We start from the raw sequence: 19,271 nt of genomic DNA on the forward strand, positions 1-19,271 counted from the left end.
CATCATCTTTATTAGGAGCGTATACATTGACAAATGTGTGCAGTTTGTTAAATATTGTAGCCTGTATAATTATGTATCGGCCTTTTGGATCTGCTACTGTACTTACTATTTATTGTAAAACGTTGTCTTTTATGAACTTGTATTGAGACTCCTCTTTGTCTGCAGTTATAAAAGGCCGAGATAGCCGGAGGGAAATTAGAGTCAATAAGGCATATTTCTTCTGACTCAATAAGGTCTTGTAATAGGAGGAGGTCTATTTTAAATTTAGTGATATAATCCATAATCTTAATCATCTTTGCCTGTGATCGAATGCCATTGACATTCCATGACACAAAAGTTAAGTGTGACATATAATGGGTGCGGGTGTCGTAATTTTAAATCGATGGGGTACTATGTATTCTCTGTTGTATTTTTTTTGACAGTTTTCGGGAGATTTTTTTGGGTTGTGTTGACAAATGTTATTTGGAGAGGGTGATAGCGATGCTATATTTAAGTACAGCAAAGCCAGGGATCATAGAAGGGTAACGAACAAACACTGAACATAGAAAACAAACATTAGTGACAAGGGGATAGATAATATGGTGTGTGGTGGTTGGTTGTCATGGGCAAGAAGAGTTTTGAGCGACTTGTGTGCTTAGTGTGTGCGGAAACAAGCAGCGCAAGAAAGCAGACATAGGAGTGAGAATTCATTCTTGTGGCATGCGTGATTCCGTTGTTTGTTTGTTTGTCTCAGCAAAAGTGGAAAGAATGAAAGCAAAGACAATACGCTTTTGACAATTAATAATGACAGCAGATCAAAAGAAGTACTTGTCTCGAAGAGCCAGGGCGTGACGGCATCACCAAACAGTCGGCCATCGACATATAGTTTATCGACAACTAGCCATGCTCATTTGCCTTTCTCACGGTAATTCTTCATCATTGAGTAGAAGATTTTACGCCTCACTTTGATTTCCTTAGGGAACTGGTCGTTCATTCCTAACGAAGTCCCTTTGAGCTCACGACCTTTTGAGTTCACGAACACTTTTTGCTGAAACTATTCAAACTTTGCCATGATGGGACGTGGTCGGTTTCCTGGACGAGGGCCTCCCAATCGGTGAACACGGTGAAAGGTAATCTCGTCGACTGTATCTTGAGCGCTGACATCATGAACTGTTTAATCTGCGCCTCAAGGCCTCTTTATACTCCCGCAGAGGACCCGACAAAAATAGTTGCTCCGCGTCGAACGCCTCGTGATTGGTCCGTTATAGTCACATGCTGTGATGCCGTACTCAGCGTGCCCCTTGGGTCTACATACCATCTACGCCGCCGCCTTCTCGATCGATTTTGCGGCGTAATTAAACATATCGTCTGGTCACCTAGGTCCATTTGTTCTGTCGCGGTCGCCATTGTTGTTGCTTTGCTCCTCGTTACTGAAAGGAAAGTAAAAACGGCTACCGGAAGTAGCCCAAAAAAAATGCAGACGCAAATGTGGTGTCCCATTGTCACAAGAGCGTGTGCGGGTTGCGCGCGACTATAAAGGCAAACTACGCGAGGGACAGCCGCAGTGCCGTCAGCACGGTCGCCGTACGCGCGAGTATAAAGAAGCCTTCAGGGTCTTCTGGAGCATTTTACAGTGAAATTGAACTGCAGTGTCAATGGACAACTTTAAGCAAGCAACATTCACGCTTAGTCCTTGTTACTGAGGTAGCACCTTAGCAGCCTGTTGTTGTGATCACGTGGCTTTGCATGCTTTCTGGATATAAGTACTGGAGTGGAGCATGGAGTGGACTGCTTCTATAAGAACGGTAAAATCGGCGATTTTAGATTTGTCCGATCTGATCCGCTACTCTTTTTTTTTTTTTTTTTTCCTCCTCTTTCTTTCCTGTCATCGGACTGATTTCGGATCCCATACGTCGGATCGGGACACCCCTAGTTATAGTCGCGTAATATTTTAACCTTACCTTGAATTTAAAGAGTGGTGGGTGATGTTCTTGTGAACGTGATGTCCATCGTTTTCCAAGTCGCGGCACCCTCACTGACCGATGGAAAGTTTGAACGTTTTTGAAACTGACTTTTTAAAACCATGGTATCCCTTGAAACCGGTAACTGGCCCATGCCTCATAGAGGCGTTACAAAAACATGGTTGCTAATTAGACAAACATCGAGTCTCATTTATCAGGCTGAATTGGTTCAGTAAAGCCTGACATCGGCGGCATGTGGCATCTCCAAAATGTGACAAGCAGCCAGCATCACTTGTCAAAGAGCCCGTATCTCCCCAAAGGACCCGAATTGGCTTCAGCATCTTATGACTAGCAACAAGCTATGAGGTTGAAGTTTGGTCAAATTAATTGTTGACTCGATGATGACAGAGCCGACATGAATTGACATTTGAATGTTCCATATCCTACGGTAGACTGTGGTTACTCGCTGTAGATAGCTTATTTTGACAGACACCAGTAAAGGGCACAGGTGTAATTTACAGTGTTTTGATTTATGGCTGTTTTAATCGGCCCTAAAATAACCCAATATCTCCATACGATATCGTTTGGAATGTGTTGTTGGTCTAACATCAGACACGTCTGTCTTTCATGTCTGGCAAAATAAATGTATCCATTTCTGTAACAACTGCCTCCATTCCCCTCTTCTCTGTCCTCAGGTCCCCAATGACCGCAAGCCGAGGGCTACGGCTCAGCGGCTCCCCACCATCGGAGCGGTTTGTCACTGTCGTCGGAGCCCTGTGATTTCTCTCCCCGCTATTGCCCCCCCCCTCCCCCCTCCCCCCTCCCCCCCACAATTCCATCCTGTCTCTCCCCTCCCCCCTCCCCTTTCCCTTCCCCCCTCTTCCCCTTCCCCCCAAGTGTCGCTGTGCTGGACGTCATGAGCATAGTAATCGCTCTGGGAGTCAACACACCTGAAACGTCTTACACAGAAATGGCTGCTGGATCAGAGTAAGTTATCATTGGCGAATGAGTTATTATGACACCAGTATGTATATATGTCAATATTTTTCCTCCCAGCAACACCACAAACTAAAAACATTGCTCTCTACCTTTTAGGTATAATAAATAATACATTCACATAACACTCGGTCCATAACATTACAGGGATTTCAGTTTCCTGTCAGCTTTGTTATGAGTAACCTGGGCATTCTAAGGTTATCCCAAGAATTTCCTTTTTTTTTTTTTGTAGGTCGCGATTTGGTTTTACAACAATAGACATCATGCTGTATTGAGGAGTTCCTGGATTGTTTTGTCTCTATTTCACAGTCCCATCTTCCCATGTCTGTCATGAAACGTTCTGCTTCATATTCATAAAAATGTATCACACCTATTGAGGAATACGAACGGTCGAGATTTCAACCGAACACTTGAAAAATATTGGTTCTTCTTTTGAAGATCTTTTCTTCATTGGAGATCCTGGAGGGAAAGGGAAAGGTTTTTCACTGTTGGAACCTATCTGTGCAAAGCAGAGGGAGTTGCATAACAAAAGTGACACCCACATTCTGGTTGCTAAATTCTTGCTCAGCCTTCTGGAAGCAATTTCTGGGTTTTGGTTCCTTCTAGTGGCGAATCGTGTCCAGGTACATCTCAATCAATTCGAATCGTGTCAAAAGCTTAAAGCTGTGGTTCCCAGCCTTTTTTTGTGTCGTGTACCCCTGGAACAATTTTGTCATACCGCGAGTACCCCTTCACTCGTGCGTGTTGGTGATTCTCCAAGAGTACAACGGAGCACAACTGATTATTGAACACAAATAGTTTTATTTGATCTCCTGAATTTGAACAGTTAATTCTCAAGCATTGTCCTTGTTTCAACTCAAATAAAAAAAAAAAAATAAAAATGTCACTTTGTAAATAAGTCATAAATAGAATAAATGTGAGCGCTAAATAGATGATGAACCTCCTTTTATGATGCATAAATCTTATAATATAACTCCCACCAAGTGTTTTATGAACCCCCTCCTGAATCCAGACCAACTGGGTGGATTTAAGGACATTTGAAACAATTGCTGATAGTTGCATCAGCAAAGCTGCTTTCGAACTGTCCCAGAAGGCAACACCTTACGATAGATGGGTAGAGCTACAGTGCCAACAGAAAGTATTGTCACCCCCTTCACTTTTCGCCACATTTTGCTACGTTACAGACTTATTCTAAAGCTGATTAGAGTATAGTTCAAAAAAAAAAAAAAAATACCCCATAATGACAAAGTAAAAACATATTTTCAGACAGTTCTGCAGATTGATTGAAAATGTAAACATTTCAACATAATAGGTACCTAAGTATTCAGACTCTTGGCTTAATATTTGGTTGAAGCACCTTTTGGCAGCAATCGCAGCCTCAAGTCTTCTCTGGTATGTCGCTACGACCTTGGCACACCTGTTTTGGGGCATCCCCCCCGCCCCCCCCCCCCCCATTCTTCTCTGCAGATCCTCCCAAGGTCAGTCAGGTCGGATGGGACAGCCATTTGTGGGTCTTTCCAGAGATGCTCGATTTGATTCAAGTCCAGGCTCTGGCTGGGCCTCTCAAGGAAATTCACAGGCTGCTCCCGAAGCCACTCCTTTGTTACGTTGGCCGTGTGCTTTGGGTCATTGTCGTGTTGGAAGATGAAACAACGCCCGAGGCGCCGAGTTCCAGAGCACTCTGGAGCACGTTTTCTCGAAGAATTTCTCTGTATTTGGCGGCTGTCATCTTACCCTCTATGCGGACCGGTCGCTCAGTTCCTGCAGCAGAAAAACAGCCCCACAGCATGATGCTCTCACCGCTACGCTACACAGTAGTGACGGTGTTAGCCAGGTGATGAGGAGTGCCTCGTCTTCTTCAATTCAGGCCAAAAAGTTTGTTTGTGCAGGTCTGAGAATCCTTAAGGTGTCTTTTGGCAAACTCCAAGCGGGCTGCCACGTGCCCTTTCGTGAGACGTGGCTTCCGTCTGGCCACTCTAGCATAAAGGCGGAGGTGGAGTGCGTCAGCTAGGGTTGACCTTCTGGACGGTTCTCCTATCGCCGCAAGGGATCACTGGAGCTCCGCCTTAGTGACCACAGGGTTCTTGTTCACCTCTCGGACCGAGACCCTTCCTCCCCGGTTACTCAGCTGTGTCGGACGGCCAGATCTAGGAAGGATCCCGGTGGTTCCATTTCCGAATAATCGAGACCACAGTGCTTTTCGGGCCCTTCAGTGCTGCAGAAATTCTTTTGTATCCTTCCCCCTGATTTGTGCCTTGACACAATCGAGTCTCGGAGGTCTGCAGACAATTCCTTAGACTTCATTGCTTGGTTTCTGCTCTGATATGCACTTCCAACTATGAGACCTTATATAGACAGGTGTGTGTGCCATTCCCAATGATGTTCAGTCAACTGAATTTACCACAGGTGGACCCGATTCGAGTTGTAGAAGCATCTCAAGGATGATCAGTGGAAATCAGATGCACCTGAGCTTAGGTTTGTGTCATAGCAAAGGATGTGAATATTTATGTACTCATTATGTTTGAATGTTTGCATCTTTTTTTAAATTTACACAACTGTCTCAAAATATGTTTTGACTTTGTCGCCATGGGATATTTGACGTACATATTTTTATTTGAAAGAAAACTACACTCAAATCAACAGTCTGTCTGTCTACAATATAGGCCCATTTAGTGAGTTCAATTCAAAAAGCGAAACTCATCGAGATGCACAACACAGAGTGAAATATTTCACAATTTAGTCAATTATACTGCATGGTGTTTGTACTTTACAGCAAACGAAAACCTAAACTTCACCATCTCTAGAAACTAGAATATCACGTGACAACCAAGAAACATTGACAATTATTTTGAATGCAGTAATTAGGCAGGAACTTTTCCTCTGGAAATGATATTCCCAAGTGTTTAATGAATCCATAGAATGTATGAGTACTGAAATAGATGAACGCTTAACCTACCAGATTCTAATTTATTGAAATGTACCGGTATATCGAAAGGCATGATGTTATATACAGTGTTCGTCATGCCTTGTATTCATGCAGGTTTGTCCTCACAGTACATTTTTTTTCAATTTTTTTTTTTTTTTTTATTTCAGCCCGGAGTCCGTTGAAGCAAGCCCTGCCGTAAATGCGAAAAACTTCAACAACCACAGTTGTGGAAGTGCACAAAGTCATGGGTATCGGGGCCTACCATATGCTGTGAGTACAAATTCACATTTCCTTATTCTATTAAAATTCAGGGAAATACACAATTTGAACGTATGCACGCGCGTTTGTACAGTACGGCACAAACAGTAAGTACACCCCTCCCATTTTTCCCAAATATCTTTTTGTGGGCGAAAATTCAACTTTGCTGCAATGTAGTCCAAGTAATCAGTCAAGTCAAAGTCAAAAGTACTCCTCCAAATAATTCCTTGAGTTAAGAGTCAGTATTCAGTGGGGGGGGGGGAAAAACAAGTAAAAGCACTGACTAAACTGGTGAGGAACTTTCCGATGTATCCATCCATCCGTTTTCCATACCGCTTCTCGTCACGAGGACGCGTCGGCGAGTGCTGGAGCCGATCCCAGCTATCTCCGGGCGAGAGGCGGGGTACGCCCCGAACCGGTCGCCAGCCCATCGCAGGGCACACCCAAAACAAACAACCATTCGCACTCGCATTCACACCTACGGGCAATTTACAGCCATTATTCAATGAACAAAGTGAAGAACATTTCATATTTGGCGGCATAACCCTTACTTGCAATAACTGCGTCAAGCCTGCGACGACTTTGACTTGACACATTTGAAACGAGCAATAATGTCAAGGGTGTATGTGGTATCATAACTGGGGAATGATCATGTTTATCATAAGGTGTCTTCATTAACCCATAGTAGGCAGTTTATTTTGGATCTTGTACCTCCAAAAATACTCAGGACTTCAAACTTAGTGCTCTGTTATAGTTTTCTACATTCGTTGCACTGTTGAATGAAAATTGTTGTATTTTTCTCAAATTATTTTACTTGCTTTATTTACTTAGTATGACAATACCATACATATATATCACATTATTGACTGTGAGGAGTGTTGTTAACCAAAACTGGCTTTAAAAGTTAAAAAAAAAAACAAAAAAAAAAACATTAAAAATGTTTTGATAATATTCGAGATTGAACGATATAAAAAAAAGAAAAATTCATCGTGATTTTTTTTTATTCTTGCCAGATCGCCCAGCCCTACTCTCAGGCATATATTCGTCAAACTCTGTGAAAAACGAGTTTTATGAACAATATTCCATCGTGACTACTTCTACTTTCAAGTGTGTATCTCATTATCTGCACCACACTGCCCTTAGCGGTTAACAGCAGCAACAGCGATCCCTACGTCATTCCTAACTCCACCACGACATTGTCAGTAAAACTAAACCCAAGAAGTTCCAAAGTTCCACTTTTATTCATTGCTTATTTATCAACTATTTAGTAAATCAAGGGCTTGTACTTTATATTGCAGCAAAGTGTCATTTCCCCCCCCCCCCCCCCCCCCCCATGTTGTCCCATGAAAAGATGTAATACAATATTTGTAGCGTGTACTCACTTTTGTGACATACCGTGTTCTCCATTTGGAATGCATTTTAAAAATCGAATTAAACAGCAGAAGAAAAAGTTAACATCTTCACAAACCAGGGTTGCGATGAACAAACAACATCCAAAGCTTTTTCCTCCACAATTTTTACTTTGCGTGTGCTTTGTTTCATTCTTTACGTCACATTTGTCGAATTCTGCTACGGCCTTTGCCCCCAATCTCCATAACACTTGTCCTTAATCATGTCAACAAAGGTGTCGTGAACGCCCCCAAACCAGGTGTTTTTTCATAACTCGAGAATGCCACCAATGTTCTCCAACTCAAACTTTTTCCAGAAGAAAACGTTTTCTGCTGATGAAAGTTGGCGTCATGATATAGATATCATTTGTGTACCTGTGGAACTATTGCTATGATAACTTAAAAAACCCCCAAAACAGCCCTGATGTGTGAAGACAATATACAGTCTAGTCAACCTCGAACCTTTGTAACCGCAATCTATTTCTGTTGTTAACAGCTGTACTGTTTCACATACTTGTTTTTTTTTTTTTGTTTTTTTTTTTGCCCTCATTTTCATTCGTCTCCATTTTTCCGTTTCCCTTTTTTTGCCTGAACACCCGTTGTTTGAAGAAGCAACAGTCTTCCGTTGTGTGTTGTCAGGATCACAACTATGGTGCGCCCCCTCCTCCCACTCCTCCCGCATCCCCGCTCTCTCAAACCATCATTCCTCGAATGGATCTCAATGGCGTGGTACGCAGTTCCTGCTACATCCAAACGGCAGAGGACAACTCGGCAGACAGCGATAGCTCCTCAGAGGAGGACGGAGCTATAGCCGGCTGGTGTCACTGCACTCTGATGCCAGATGGCTCGTTACTCATTAAATGTGACAACTGCAGGTGAGATTTGGAAAATGTGCTCCGTCTGTACGGGAGCGTGTATGTGAGTTGGGTCAGCAGGTTGCTTCAACTTTCCCCTCATTTGCCATGAACGTTGGACAAACAAATGGGAACTGAGATGCATCTTCAAAGTCCATAATATGGGAGTTCACAGAAAACGTCATGAGGATAAAGTACAGAGGCTACACCAGAAGACGCAAACCGCCCATTCGAAGACCGTTAAGAAAGCCAGGGTAGAATTCACTCCAAAAAAATAAGCAGACAAGCCGAAACAGTTCTGGAAGTTTATCGGACTGGTCAAAGATGAACCAGAAAAAAACGGATTCGGAGATCCTTCATCGTGCTTCTTCACCATGACCTCAAATACGTTGAAAAAACAACACAGGAGTTCATTAATAAGGTCGAGAAGGTGGGAAGGCTTTAGACTGGTGAAAAGTGTCACGAAAGAACAACTAAATCATCAGTCTCATCCACTTTGATCTATTTGAACTCCATCTTTTCCGATACTTTGGCTCAGCTGAAAACCAGGCGTTTCGTATAATGTTTATAGAAGATATTATATATATATACAAGTTGCGTATCAGTAATTACCTGCTGAAATATTGATCTCCTTTCGCATATTCATTTTTACATTTAAAAACATTTTTTGTTTTGTTTTTTATGTCAAACCCACCTACCGCAAAAATACAATGGGGCAAAAAAAGAACCATCTCGACGATGAGCAGACGAAACGGACAGCACCCGAGTTCAATATACGCGTGCCACGGCAAAGGGTCTGAATACTTTTGGCTGTGTTATGTTTCAGTTAGTTCTTTTTTGAATACATCTGCACAAATGTCAACAATTCCTTTTTTTGGTTTTTGTTTTTTTTTCTGTCAATATGGGGTGCCCTGTGTACATTAATGAGGAAAGAAAGTGAACTGAAATGATTTTGGCAAATGGCTGCTGTATAACAAAGAGTAGGAAAATAAAAAGAAAATGTATTTAATATATATATATATATATATATATACATCATTCAAATGCATTAAGATGCACCTGCAATATCTATATCTATCTGTAATGCTGTTCTGGCTGTCGTCTTGTTGCAGAGGACTTGATGGGAGGAAAGGAACAGATGGGCAGCACAGGAAAAATGAAAACGTCTCAGGTATTTGCCTTTGTTTCTTCAACCACCTCAGTTCAGTTTCTGGATCTGTTACGAAGACCATAAAAACAAAACAACAACAACCAAACAATACACTTGTGCTGTCATGGTAGCTGGAGAAAGCAGTGCCACAGAGAGTGGTGATGAGGAGGTGTCGCCTTCCACGATCTCTTACACTGCCACCCAGCATACGCCCACCAGCATCAAACTCACTGTCAACAGAGTCAAGAGAAGTAAATCGAAAAAGAGGAAAAAGAGCACGGAAAAAGCCAGTGGAACACCAAAGGGCAAGAAAGTCAAAGTATGCCAAACTACGTCACGTTCGTGTTCGCGCCGTTTCTTTCCGAACGAGTATATACTTTGAATTGAAAGCATGAAATGGATTCTTTCAGGCTTTTCGAGAGGGTTCTCGAAAGTCGATGAGGATGAAGGTACGGATGACGTACAAGTACGAAGGAAGTGCGGTTTGGGTTTGTGCCACCGTGACCTCCGCGCGTCTTTTTTCTTTGTCAAGAACTCGACGACAGACGCCAGCGTGCCGGACGAGAACACGGCAGAGGGATGGGAGAATAGAATCCGCCAGTGGACCGACCAATACGAGGAGGCTTTAGCCAACCAGTACAGCGCTGACATCCAAACGCTGCTCCAGCTTCACCGCACTGCCGGCACCGCTGTTGGCGACACAGAAAGCGGACCGACGAGCCTCCCGTCGACTGCGCAGACCTCCGCCGACGCCGTGGACACTATCAACCGCACCGAGCTGGCCTGTAACAACACCGTGCTCAGCTCGCAGATGCAGGTTGGCCCAAAAATCATATTCAGTAATAATACCTAACGGTGTATCGATTCACTCGGAAAACAACTGCGAACAGCACTGTCGATGCGATCGTTTGACCTATCGACTTGCGGCATTTAGCATGCTCGTGTATACTATATAATACGTGCACCTTTTTCTTCCGTGTGTAGCTGCAGTTGGGGCGCGTAACGCGTGTTCAGAAGCACAGGAAGATCCTTCGTGCCGCCAAGAACCTCGATCCTGACATTCTGATTATTGAGTATCGGGGGAAGGTCATGCTCAAGCAACAGTTTGAGGTCAACGGGCACTTCTTTAAAAAGTAAGTGCGAGTATGTATCGTACCTCACAGAGGTGAGTACGCCTCACATCGGAAGAACCCTCGTGCGTCTTCTTGGGAAACAGGAGTGTATAAAAAGCGTTTTCCTTTGTTGTCCTGCATTCCTGCTGCAAAACTGCAACGCTATTGACTATCGTTTCGTGCATGATTAGATGAGAGACATGTCAGTTTATTAAAAAAAACAAAATGATTGTGATGCCATTTAGTGTGTGTGTGTGTGTGTGTGTGTAAGTGATGGGAACCATATTCGACGCTTGGCAAGAAATCTTATTCCCTGCTTAGTACAAAATTGGAGTCCCAAAAACATGACCATTTGGCGAAATTGCACAATGACGGGGATTGTAAGTGTAATTACTTTTGGGTGAAAGTTGTATCTCGCGCGACACAGTTGATGAAGTTTTCCCATCTTTTAGGCCCTACCCTTTTGTGCTGTTTTACTCCAAGTTTAATGATGTTGAGATATGTGTGGATGCAAGGACCTTTGGAAATGATGCCCGCTTCATTAGAAGGTCCTGCACGCCCAATGCTGAGGTCAGTTAATCATTGAATTTATTCTCACCCTCATAGGTGGCCATCTTGCTTGCCTTCTATTGAGTTCATGAGTCATGTATCTACTCCTTTCTCAGGTGCGACATATGATCGCTGAGGGTATGGTGCATCTGTGTATCTATGCCATCAGTCAAATCCCAAAAGATGCTGAGGTCACTATTGGATTTGATTATGAGTTCAACAGCTGGTCAGTACTGTTTCCCGCCACACAATATACTTTCCACCCTCATTGAATTGATAGGTTTTGTCTTTCTCTGACATTTTACCGCTCAACCCATTTCTTGACGGATCGATGCTTGCCTTTCCACTGGGTTGTTTACTGCCTTTTATTGGCATGTTCTCCAGTTGATATTAGCTTTCTGTTCTCCTAACGATCCATCAGTAATTACAAAGTGGACTGCGCTTGCCATAAGGGAAACCAGAATTGCCCTGTGCAGAAACACAACACGAGCCCCAAGGAGAGCTTGCCGAATTCCCCCGCTGTACCGTCTCCCTCACCTTTGGTTGGGGCCGAGACACGGCAGAGAAAGGCCCGTAGAAGAGAGCTAGAAGTTTGTCCAGATAGCAACCAGGCTATTCAGCACCAAGAGTCGAAAGAGCTGCAGGGAAACAGTGATGCAGAGGTATGTGGCTGATAAGAGATTTCTATATATATATATATATATATATATATATAGAAATATTTGGTGAACATGAAGGCTAAACAATCAAGAATTTTACTTCCGCCACAAGCATTACACTCCATCACATCGTGCATGTCCCCAAAACTTCAGTTATACAGACAGATCCGTAAATATTGGAACGGCGACAGAATTCCCATCTTTTTGGCTCACGACATCACGACCATGGATTTGAGATGAAACAAACTGGATGTGCTTCAACCGCAGACTTTTAACTTGAATTGGAGGGTATTTACATCCAAATCAGGTCTGTAGGTATGCCTTCCACTTTGTGATGGCACAAAATAACAATCATGAATCGAACTTTGACTTTTCAACTTGATTGCAAATCCTTTGCCGTCAATTAGAGCCTGATGTGTGGAACGCATAGACAGAAGGCTGGATTTCATCCCTGGTGATGCTCCGCCAATCCTCCGCCGCGACTGTCAGTTCAGCGCCTTCTTTTTCTTGCGGCATTTTCCCTTCAGTTTTGTCTTCAGTGAGTGAAATTGCATGCTTCGTCGGATATTCAGGACAGGTGATTGTCTTGGCCGTTGCATCACGTTCCACTTCTGTGCCCTAAAAAACAAAAATCCTTTGGTTGCTTCCGCAGTATGCTTCAGGTCATTTTCTCTCTGCGGCATTTGGCTGAATAGGAGCAGATTCACCATTCCTCCTGCCGTTTTTGTCAGCACATTATCAATAAATACAAATTGTGATTTATGATTGTTAATTTGTCCAATTACCTTTGGTCCATTTAAAAAGGAGGCGTATGTACACAAACTGTTGTAAAATGGTACACCGTTCAACAGATGTGGATGTAAATACCTTCGAATTAAAGCTGGATGTCTGCAGTTAAAGCACATCTTGTTTTTTGTTTTTTTCCCCCTCCCCATTTCAAACCCACGGTGGTGGTGTTTACACCCAAAAAGAGGAGAATTGTGTTCCTCTCCCAATATTTACGGACCTGACTTCATGTTCGAACTCATTCATTCACCTTCCGTTCCGCTTGCCCTCACAATGGTCCCGGGCCCATCCCAGCAATCTTCGGGCGAGAGGCGGGGTACACCCCGAACTGGTCGCCGGCCAATCGCAGGGCACATAGAAACAAACAACCGTTCGCACCTACGGGCGATTTTAGAGTCTTCGGTCAACCTAGCGTGCATGTTTTTGGGGTGTGGGAGGAAACCGGAGTGCCCGGAGAAAAGCCACGCAGGCACGGGGAGAACATGCAAACTCCACACGGGCGGGGCCGGGATTTGAACCCCGGTCCTCAGAACTGTGAGGCAGACGCTCGAACCGGTCGCCTCACCGTGCCCTTATGCTCTAACTGTTGCCCCAAAATAACCTTGCCTGTGTGTCACCTATTAAGATTAATTCCGGATCTGCCATATGTCTTTTGATATTAGGGACCGCTGGATGAGATGAAGCTCGAAGAGGCTGAGGAAGGAGAGGTGGATGAAAATGGGATTGTCATCTCCAATAAAGTAGGATATTACTTTGTTTCTGTTGAAAAGTTATTCATGCCGTGTTTGTCTTTCCACTGAAAACACATTCCACGAATTTAGTTCAACTTTGTCTGTGATTTCAGATATTAAACAGTCTGGAAAGGAGGCGGAGAAAGACAGGAGGAGATATAAAAGAGGATAGTGTCGAAATCGAAGAGGGCACAAGAACGACCCCCATTGCCCATAACGTAGGGGTAGGCGTGAGCACACGACGTGCTAGCTATGTCACGGTCAGTACTGGTATTAAAAACATCTTAGATTTTCTCTCTTTGAATACCCCATATTTAATAGTGTTTGAATTTTCCATAGGAGGCACCATCTATTGAAGAAAAGACCTCATTACCAAATCTGCCTGCCCCACTTGCCCCTCCTAAACCCGTACGCTCTTCTAAGCCTCGTCCCAAGAGCCGAATGTCTCGGTACCGCTCCAGCTCATCCCAGCGTGCCAGGCGGCAGCGTCAAGCGCTTGCCCAGCAGGCTGCTGCTGCCGCCGCCGCCGCCGCCGCCGCCGCCGCCGTCGCCGCCGCCGCCGCCGCCGCGGCGGCTCCGTCCGCCGAGCAATAGTGCCGTTCTCGACGAGGAGGGTTCTCACGGCCCGTATGGTTCTGAGCTGGGCCACGGGGAGAGTGGGCTGGCCACTGGTCATCTCTTAGATGGAGATTCCCAGAGTCTTAACTGCATAAACAGAGGCAACTTGCGTTACCCCAAGACCAAGAAGGTTAGAGGACATTGGACTTTTAAGTTGTTTATTGTCATTCCCTGTGAAGCAACAGCACAACATAGAATTTGGCGCAATTGAATGTGTTCAGACCAGACTGCCTTTCAAAATGCATCTTTGATGATTTTTGCACAACAATAGTACACGTTTTGTAAGTTATCTGCATGAGCTCACGGTGAAAGATGAGATTGTCCGGTATAGGTTCTTGCTATAAGTTCCTCAACTCAGATTCTTCGAACCTAATCATTGTATCCCACTATGGATTTGCTCGTTGAGATTCAACTTCCTAGGGGGATTCTCCTCTCCAGAACACTCAAATAGACCTTACCAGGGTGGCTGAAGAGTGTCAGACCCCTGTAGTTGGAACCCACCCCAAAGTCCCCCTTCTTAAAAAGTGAGACCACCAACCCCAGTCTGTCAATCCAGAGGCACGGTCCCCAATGGTCACGCAATGTTTGCGGAGACGTGTCAACCTGGCCTACAACAGCCGGAGCCTTGAGGAACTCCGGGGGGGATCTAGTCCGCCCCTGGGGCACAAAGAGCATTTGTAGTTGATCAAATTCACGAAATTACCATTGGAAGCCACAGAAAATATGAGCGCTTACATTTCTCTGGTCCGCGTTATGTCACAGCTTCAAGCAACCACGTTATGCGGTGGTTCTAATCAAAGTGCGGGATCAGTTTACATCACATTTTGCAGAAAATGTACAGCGGTGTGAAAAAGTGGTTTTTGCTTTTGTTTTTGTTTTGTTTTTTTGCATGTTTGTCACACTTAAATGTCAATCGTCACACAAATGTAAATATTAGTCAGACTACACAAGTAAAGCCTCACTCGTGAACAAGACCCCGAGATACTTGAACTCCTCCACTTGGGGCAGGATCTCATCCCCGACCCGGAGAGGCCACGCCACCCTTTTCCGACCGATGACCACGGTCTCATATTTGGAGGTGCTGATTCTCATCTCAGCCGCTTCACACTCGGCCGCGAAACTGCTCCAGTGAGAGTTGGAGGTCCGTTGTGGTAAATTAAGGAGCTAAGCCGAAAGGCGAAGCTCTCAATGTACCGCTCGATCTACGTTCCTATGGTCACGAGCTGTGGGTCGAAAAGAACGAGATCCCGGATACAAGCGGCAGAAATGGGTTTCCTCCCCAGGGTGTCCGGGCTCTCCCTTAGAGAGAGGGTGAGAAGCTCGGTCATCCGGGAGGATCTCAGAGTAGAGCCGCTGCTCCTCCGCATCGACAGGAGCCAGACGAGGTGGCTGGGGCATCTGATTCGGATGGCTCCCGGACGCCTCCCCGGTGAGGTGTTCCGGGCACGTCCCACCGGGAGGAGACCCCGGGGACGACCCGGGACACGCCGGAGAGACGACGTCCTTCGGCTGGCCTGGGAACGCCTCGGGATCCCCCCGGAAGAGCTGGATGAAGTGGCTGGGGAGAGGGAAGTCTGGGCGTCCCCGCTAAAGCTACTGCCCCCGCGACCCGACCTCGGATAAGCGGTGGAAAATGGATGGATGGATGGATGCACAAGTAAACACAAATTACCGTTTTTAAATGCTATTTATTATTAAAACAAAATCCAAACCTACATGGCCCTGTGTGAAAAAGTGATACCCCCCATGTCCCCCGTTAAAACGTAACTGTGGTTTATCATACCTTAGTTCAATTTAGCTGGCCACACCGAGGCCTGATGATGCCACATTTGTTCTCAATTAAGAAATCACTTAAATAGGACCTGCCTGACAAAGTGAAGTAGACCAAGAGATCCGCCAAGGCTAGACATTATGCTGAGATCTAAAGAAATTCAGGAACAAATGAGAAATAAAGTAATTGAGATCTATCAGTGTGGAAAAGGTTCTAAAGCCATTTCTAAAGCATTGGGACTCTAGCGAACCACAGTGAGAGCCGTTATCCAAAATTACCCCAAGAGCGCAGCGACGACTCATCCAAGAGGTCACAAAAGACCCCACAACAACATCCAAAGAACTGCAGGCCTCACTTGCCTCAGTTCAGGTCAGTGTTCATGATTCCACCATAAGAAAGAGAACAGGCAAAAATGGCCTGCATGGCAGAGTTGCAAGAGGAAAACCACTGCTGAGCAAAAAGAACATGAAGGCTCGTCCCAATTTTGCCAGAAGACATCTTGATGATCCCTGAGACCTTTGGGGAAATACTCCGTGGTCTGACGAGACAAGTTGAACTTTTTGGAATGTGCGTGTTCCATTAAATCTGGCGTAAAAGTAACACCACACTTCAGAAAAACAACACCATATCAACAGTAAAATATGGTGGAGGTAGTGTGATGGTCTGGGGCTGTTTTTGCTGCTTCGGGCCCTGGAAGACTTGCAGTGATAAATGGAACCATGAATTCTGTCTACAAAAATATCCTGAAGGCGACTGTCCTGCCTTCTGTTCGTGACCTCAAGCTGAAACGAGCTTGGGTTCTGCAGCAGGACAATGATCCAAAACACACCAGCAAGTCCTCCTCCGAATGGCTGAAAACAAACAAAATGAACACTTTGGAGTGCCCGAGTCCATCTGACCTAAACTGACCTGAATCCTATTGAGATGCTGTGGCATGACCTTAAAAAGGCGGTCCATGCTCAAAAACCCTCCAATTTGGGCGAATTACAACCATTATGCAAAGATGAGTGCAGCAAACTATAGTTAGATAATCATCGGGAATTGAAATAAATATCTTACTCGCCTTTGCTTTTGACGGTCGTTTTCAACTGTACATTTTGGGAAAGGTTTGGGTTTTGTAGCATGTGTATTTCTTCGATACGAAAACTTTGAAGCCGTGGATAAACTAGGAACTGCGAGCGGTTTGATGAGTGTTGCACAAGAAAACGTACTCGTGCAAACGGCTCATTGAGTGACAACTGCCAACAGCCCGCCAGCGGGGGATACACACATACTATAATTTCTCGTGTAAAATGCGCATCCCCCCCAAAATTGTCAAAAGTCAATAGTGCGCATTATACATAGGTATTGGAGAAAATGGGGGGAAAAACGTTTTTATTTTTATTTTATAAATGTATGCCGCCATCTAGTGGTTATGAAAAAGCTGTGCACTCCAATATGCTACCACCACCTAGAGGTTATGAGGAGAGTGTACACTTTCATTCTAATATGCCATCGCCACCTAGAGATTATGAAAAAGGTGACGCCTACGCTTTCATTCCAATATGATGGGTATGTATGACTGCATATATGTGCAGTTGTACTCATAAGTTTGCATACCCTGGCAGAATTTGTGAACTATTGTTTTTTTTTAAATACGACTGATGACTGAACAACCATCATTAATTTCTTTATGGTTATGTTTTGTTAAATGATAATGCTTTTCTGAAATGCTTGACCGTTTCATTTGAATCCCTTTAAAATAAAATTGTTTCGCTTGGCCCTTCATGTTTTCTTTAAAGAATTGTACCCATCTTATAAATTCTGCCTGGGTAATCAAACATATGAGCACAACTGTTTTTTCTCATTTACTAAATCATAAGTAGGGCTGTGAATTTCAAAATAAGAGCAAGTAAAAAGAAAGTATGTGTTCAAATAAAGTGCTTAACGTCAGAATAATTCTTTGGGGGGGCGGGGGGGGGAAACCTAACAAAATACAGATACTTCATGTTTTGATCATATGGGTAGAAGCAAAATCATTTATTGTAAACATGCATTATACATAGAAGGGTTTTCCAAAATTTTGAGGTCAACTTTGGGCTTGCGTATTATACATGGGTGTGCGTTATACACGGGAAATTGCGGTACGTACACCTAAAGCACATACTTCATCAAATCAGATTTGATTCGACATATGGACATCTGTATGTTTGCATGTGGTATTTGTTATGGACCATCCATGACAAGCATAAACACCCCAATAACAAAGCAAATTTCTCCATGGCAACTACTTCTCGCATCAGCCGCTCACTGTTAATTAGTGATTGATTGCTCCATTTGAACCGCAGTTTTTTTTTTTTTTTCACCCAATCGCTTTTAAGTACACCTATATTGTATGTGCAATACACATTTATACTTACTGGTCGTCATTAATATGTGGCATACGCATTTCTCCTTACCGGTGATGATTAATATGCGGCTCTGGTTTCAGTACCTGGTGACCGAGTGGTTGAATGAAAAGATTCCCGGAGTGGAGAAGATCCAACAAGAACCGCCGATTGAGCGGCCACTGCGGATAACCTCTGATCCGACAGTGCTGGCCACCACCCTCAACATGTTGCCAGGCCTCTCACACTCATCTGTTATCTGCACCACACCCAGACACTATGTTCGCTTCGGATCGCCTTTTAATCCAGAGAGACGCCGGCCCCGTCCACTCCAGATGGACGGAACTTATGGCTGCTTTAAAAAGGTGACTGATGTATTCTTGACTTACTGAGGGGTGTTAAATGTTGACTCAGCTTGTAAAAGTCTCAATGGCATATACATCTGTTACATTTGGTTTTCTGTTTATACTGTACAGACGTTTCCCTTTATCGTCGTCAATATCATTTTTGACACGTTGTATCTTGTTGCAGAGATGGATAAAGCAGGTGGAGGATGAGAGCTGTTCAACCAGTGTGGCGGATGGCACAGAGTCCACCTCCTCCCAGCAAAGCACCAGCAGCAGATCCACTCCCAATCCCTTGTCCAGTGGTATACGTTTACATTCCTCAATTTTGAATTCTTCACACAACATTGGAACCGTTCTGTGCCGTTTTCAAATTGTGTTTTTGAGACTGAATGGCCTACTCAATAGTTTGCCTGTCCTGTGCTTTTTCCATGATAGAATTGAATACACCCTTCAAGAAGCGCCATGCCAAGTATATGACAGAGACGATACCAATGTCCTCCGACCATCTGCTTCGCCCACTGTCACCCATCACGCCACCCGTTCCTGGGAACCCCCTACTTTCACTGCTTCACACCCCCTCCAGCTCCTTGCTATCAAATGGCCTCGCATACTCACCAATGCCCTCACAGCCGGTCAGCCGCTGCAACACGCCACTGCAATTTGAAGTAAGAGGACACACAGAAACATAGGAAATAGCAGCATAACAGTTTATAGCAACAAATAAGGATCAGATATTTTTAAACCCAATGCTGGCGGGATGTAGAAAAACATGCTAGCTGAAGTGACCTATTGCGTAGTGCTTGGTGGAAATAAGGCTTTA

General features: G+C 44.3%; 1 protein-coding gene across 1 annotated transcript in view; it reads left to right on the top strand.

Annotated features, from left to right (window-relative positions):
- setd5 (SET domain containing 5) overlaps positions 1-19,271 on the top strand; it is a 62,404-nt gene that overhangs the window by 25,520 nt on the left and 17,613 nt on the right. The window contains 18 exon segments of the mRNA XM_061687026.1: positions 2,636-2,927; positions 6,030-6,132; positions 8,148-8,383; positions 9,475-9,533; positions 9,644-9,831; positions 9,923-9,961; positions 10,045-10,329; positions 10,497-10,645; positions 11,077-11,194; positions 11,290-11,399; positions 11,595-11,835; positions 13,281-13,358; positions 13,463-13,609; positions 13,689-13,919; positions 13,921-14,097; positions 18,209-18,469; positions 18,636-18,753; positions 18,887-19,116. Coding sequence (XP_061543010.1) covers positions 2,857-2,927; positions 6,030-6,132; positions 8,148-8,383; positions 9,475-9,533; positions 9,644-9,831; positions 9,923-9,961; positions 10,045-10,329; positions 10,497-10,645; positions 11,077-11,194; positions 11,290-11,399; positions 11,595-11,835; positions 13,281-13,358; positions 13,463-13,609; positions 13,689-13,919; positions 13,921-14,097; positions 18,209-18,469; positions 18,636-18,753; positions 18,887-19,116 — 2,841 coding nt within the window. The 5' untranslated portion in view covers positions 2,636-2,856.

This window comes from Phycodurus eques, chromosome 10 (genome assembly GCF_024500275.1).
Source record: "Phycodurus eques isolate BA_2022a chromosome 10, UOR_Pequ_1.1, whole genome shotgun sequence".
Lineage (NCBI taxonomy): Eukaryota > Metazoa > Chordata > Actinopteri > Syngnathiformes > Syngnathidae > Phycodurus > Phycodurus eques.